Source organism: Microtus ochrogaster, unplaced genomic scaffold (assembly GCF_000317375.1).
Source record: "Microtus ochrogaster isolate Prairie Vole_2 unplaced genomic scaffold, MicOch1.0 UNK113, whole genome shotgun sequence".
Taxonomy (NCBI): domain Eukaryota; kingdom Metazoa; phylum Chordata; class Mammalia; order Rodentia; family Cricetidae; genus Microtus; species Microtus ochrogaster.
The window spans coordinates 331737-335922 of record NW_004949211.1 but is presented as its reverse complement, the minus strand read 5'-3'; the positions used below and the strand labels follow the sequence as shown (position 1 = coordinate 335922).

Genomic DNA, 4186 nt, shown 5'->3' with positions numbered 1-4186 from the left:
CCATAAATTGACAGCAGGAATATAAAAATGTATAGTCACTATAGAAAAGAATTTGGGGGCTCCTCAGAAAACACCAATTAACATACAGCTCAATAATTAATTTTTGGTGTAAACCGAAGGGAATTAAGAGTAAGCACTAAAATATTTTTATATCATTGTTCACTGCATTGTATGTATTGGACAAAAGATATAAACATGTTAAGTGTCAATCAACAGTAAATGAATAAGCAAAACGTGACATACCTAAGATACATACATACTATTATTCAACCATTAAAAAGGGGTGACTCTTAACACCTGCTACAACATGGATGACCTTGAAATTACACTAAGTGAAATGAACTGGCCACAAAAGGACAAAAATAATATCCTACAAACATGAAATATCAATAATAACCAAATTTATAAAATGAAACAGTAAAATACAGGTCACCAGGAGCACAGGAAAAAAAGGCGTGCAGCATTATTTCTTAGTAATTACAGAACTTGTTCGACATAACTTCTTTTTAAATACAGAAGGTTTGGAAGTAAGGGTTTTGGTTGAATGTTAATAGCACGGAAGTGAACAATGAAGGAAGCTAAGAGACAAGCTTTCTTACAGCTGTCACTCTCCAAATTGGTGACTAACCAACTCAACCATTCCTACATCAAAAACTATTTTTAAAAAATATGTTGGTAGCCTAGCATGGTGCATTCAGGGGTGGACACCAGCACTCGGGAGGCAGAGGCAAGAGGGGCTCTGTGAGTTCAAGGCCAGCCTGATCTAGATAGTGAGTTCCAGGACACCAGAAGCAACATAATGAGACCCTGTCTAGAAAGCCAAACAAATAAAAAATAATAGGAATTGAATAAATTGAATACATACAGACTTTACTTACTTGTTACCGTTCCTAACAAAATTTAACAACTATTTATAGAGTATTACATATTATTAGCTGAACATGACTTATCTGAAATTTTCGGCATTTTTAGATTTCAGGGTCTTTGGGTTTGGGTTTTTGTTCTCAGATTTTAAAAATATTTTCAAACGTATGAGACATCCTGGTGACAAGACCCAAGTCTAAATATAAATACATGTGTTTAATGTGGTACAGAATTAAACCTGAAGGTACTTTCACTTGATAATTTTTGTGCCCTGGAGTTTTGATTTTGACCCATTAGATGCGACTGGTTGTAAAATTTCCCACTTGTGGCAGACCAGCACTAAATTAACTTGAAATTTTTTTAGTTTTTCGAGACAGGGTTTCTCTGTAGCTTTGGAGCCCGTCCTGGAACTAGCTCTTGTAGACCAGGCTGGCCTTGAACACAGAGATCTGCCTGCCTCTGCCTCCCGAGTGCTGGGATTAAAGGCACGTGCCACCACCGCCCGGCTTTGAACTTGAAAATTTTAAAGATCACTTTGGACCCTGATTTTTTTTGGAGTTAGTCACTGGACAGGACTATTTAACCCTTTCAAACTAAGAAAACATTTAAAGTAACAACAACAACAAAAAAAAAAACAACCAAACCCTGCCATTTACATAAGGGACTTGTACATGAACTGTGGTATATATGGACGATCATTAAAAAACCTTAGAGACGGGCTGGAGAAATGGCTCAGAGGTTAAGAGCACTGACTGTTCTTCCAAGGGTCCTGAGTTCGATTCCCAGCAACCACATGGTGGCTCACAACCATCTGTAGTGAGGTCTGGTACCCTCTTCTGGCCTGCAGGCATTCACGCAGACAGAATATTGTATACATAATAAATAAATAAATAAATAAATAAATACCTTAGAGACAGCTCTATTTTTCAGAATTTAAAAAAATAACTGACTGAACTATGCGTTTGCAAGAGATAAATTGAAGCTCGCTGTATTTCAAGCTTTGCCCCAAACATTTAACATGAAACAAAACTACGTTTTTATTGACGGAGTCTATACTATACCAAATTGCAGTTTACAAATGGCAGAACTTGATTGTTCAACCCGAGAAAAAACTGACTCTGGAGTCTCTGAATATCTCTCTCCACCGGCAAAATAATTATAACACATTAATGATCAAAATTAGAAAAACATCCACAAGACATGGTATGGAAAAACGACGTTGGCAATATTTAGTTAGGCATAGAAACTACTGCCTATAAGAAATTAAAAATTCCCGACCTTCTGCCTTTAAATAAAAAACTTCTAAAAAGAAGCCAAGAATAGCAGCTTCCAAAAGAGGTTTGGGAAGCGGATGTAAAGAGTGGGGCACAGCAAGCGAAGACTCCCAATTAAGGGCCTCCCGTGTGATTTGTGCTGACGCGCCCTAGCGAATGTGGCTGTCTGTCCGCTCCACTTCCACGCAGCCACCCACACAGCGGGAAAAGCCCACGGCCCAGCGGCGTTAGCCTCCCGGGGAGCCACGGCCCGCGTCGCAGGACCTCGCTATTCCGGGGGACCCAAGGCGCCTGCACGGCCAGACGAGCCCGGCGCAGAGCCCAAAGCCGGCCGATCGCGCCGAGACCGAGACGACGAGGCCCGAGTGGGCCCGCGGCGGGCCGCCATGAGGAGGAAAGGCGGGTGGCCGCCGTCCCCACGCCTCCGGTGCTCAGCAGCGCCACGCCAACGCCGCCCGCGGCCGCCTCCGCTCCAGCCGGAGCCGAGGCCGCCGGGAGCCATGACGCCGGCCTGCCCTGACCCGCTCACCTCTCGGGACGACGGGGCGGAGCCCTGTACCGAGGCGATGTACCGCTCCACCTCAGCCTTGCTGCGCCTCATCGCGCCGCCGAACGAGCTCCCCGCGAGCGGGAGGCCAGCGCCCGGGCCTACCGCCGCCGCGGTCTCCAGGAGGTGAGCACCGAACACCGGTGACGCAGCTCCGTCGCGAGCGGATGGAGGCGGCGCGCTGCCGCGTCATCACCATGCGCCGCGCAGCGGCCTGACGCTCTGGTTTGCTGCCTCCCGCCTTCGGACCACGTTACCGTTTTTGCTTTTTTTTTTTCCCCCCCAAAAGAGTGTGCATAACTCCCTTCCCCAGAAAAAAAAAAAAACCTTTATATATCAAATTAGTAAAAAAAAAAAAAAAAAAACCTTTATATATCAAATTAGTGGTTATGTCACAAAGCGGGACCAAAGTGGCGATTCTGTTGACAGTGCCCTAAGAATCCGACCTTTTTGGTGCTCAAGGTTTAAAAGTTGATTTCTTTTAATTTCCTTTTTTTAAAAAAAAAATCCTTTTAAAGAGACAGGCTTCATCATTGCCTCTGGTTTCAATAAAATAATGGTTAATGCTGGACCGTGACTTTATGCTTGGATAAACCAGGGTTGAAAAACTAGCTTACATGGTGAGATGCGCTGGTGCCCGGAGTAATTGAGTAATTGGCCGTTAGGGGCGGAGAGGGGAAGTGGTTGCTTTCCCAACAAACAGAAACCAGAATCATGAGATTTTTGAGGAATGCTGAAGCTAGGTTTCTGTTTCCCAGCTAAGAAATTGACGTTTCTGTTTTCTAGAAATGACCGGTCATCTAGGACATTGTCAGCAGCACTGCCATTTGGGGGTCCTGTTTTGTGACTTAACAGTTAGCAGAACAGGTTATATTAGAATATTAAAAGTAAACAATCTCTTCGTGCTGGGGAGATGGCTCCGCAGTTGGGAGCGCTTGCTGCTCCTCCGAAGGACCCAAGTTCAGTTCCCAGCACCCACGTCTGGCTGCTGACCACCAGTTCCAACGGTTCTAAGTCTCTGATCTCCATAGCTCCCTACGCACACGGGCTCAGATACTCAAAAACAAACAAAAAGTAATAGTGAACAGAGTTGTCACAGAGTTGTACAGATTGTGAACAGAATTGTAAACGAGAATTCCTGAAGAGAAGCTGTGTCTGCAAAGACTGATAAAAACTACAGTTGCACGTCTAGAGGATAGTCAACTTATCTTCAGGTCCAAAGGGTACACCCACTCAACTCCACCCCCGAAAAGGGCAGACCTACTGACTCCCAAATTGAGTCTAGACCCAGGATCAACTTGGACTAGTCAGAGGATATCTGGCGGTTAGATAAGAGCCAGTGTTCCTCAACAACTTGTGAAACAGGTTCCTTTCCTTCAAAAGGAGTCGTTTCCCTTGCCTCTGGCAAAAGGAAAAGTAGTTTGAGTGTGGCTGTGGCACCTACAGACCTGTGGAAGTCTACGCTTAGCCCCCAGGCTCCTTTGGTCCCTACTCACAAGGA

At 44.7% G+C, this 4186-nt stretch overlaps 1 protein-coding gene across 1 annotated transcript in view; it reads right to left on the bottom strand.

The window, feature by feature from the left end:
- LOC101991354 (E3 SUMO-protein ligase RanBP2) overlaps positions 1–2739 on the bottom strand; it is a 61079-nt gene extending 58340 nt beyond the window's left edge. The window contains exon 1 of the mRNA XM_005371547.2: positions 2668–2739. Coding sequence (XP_005371604.1) covers positions 2668–2739 — 72 coding nt within the window. The remainder of the gene's footprint in view (positions 1–2667) is intronic.
- Positions 2740–4186: the final 1447 nt, after the last annotated feature.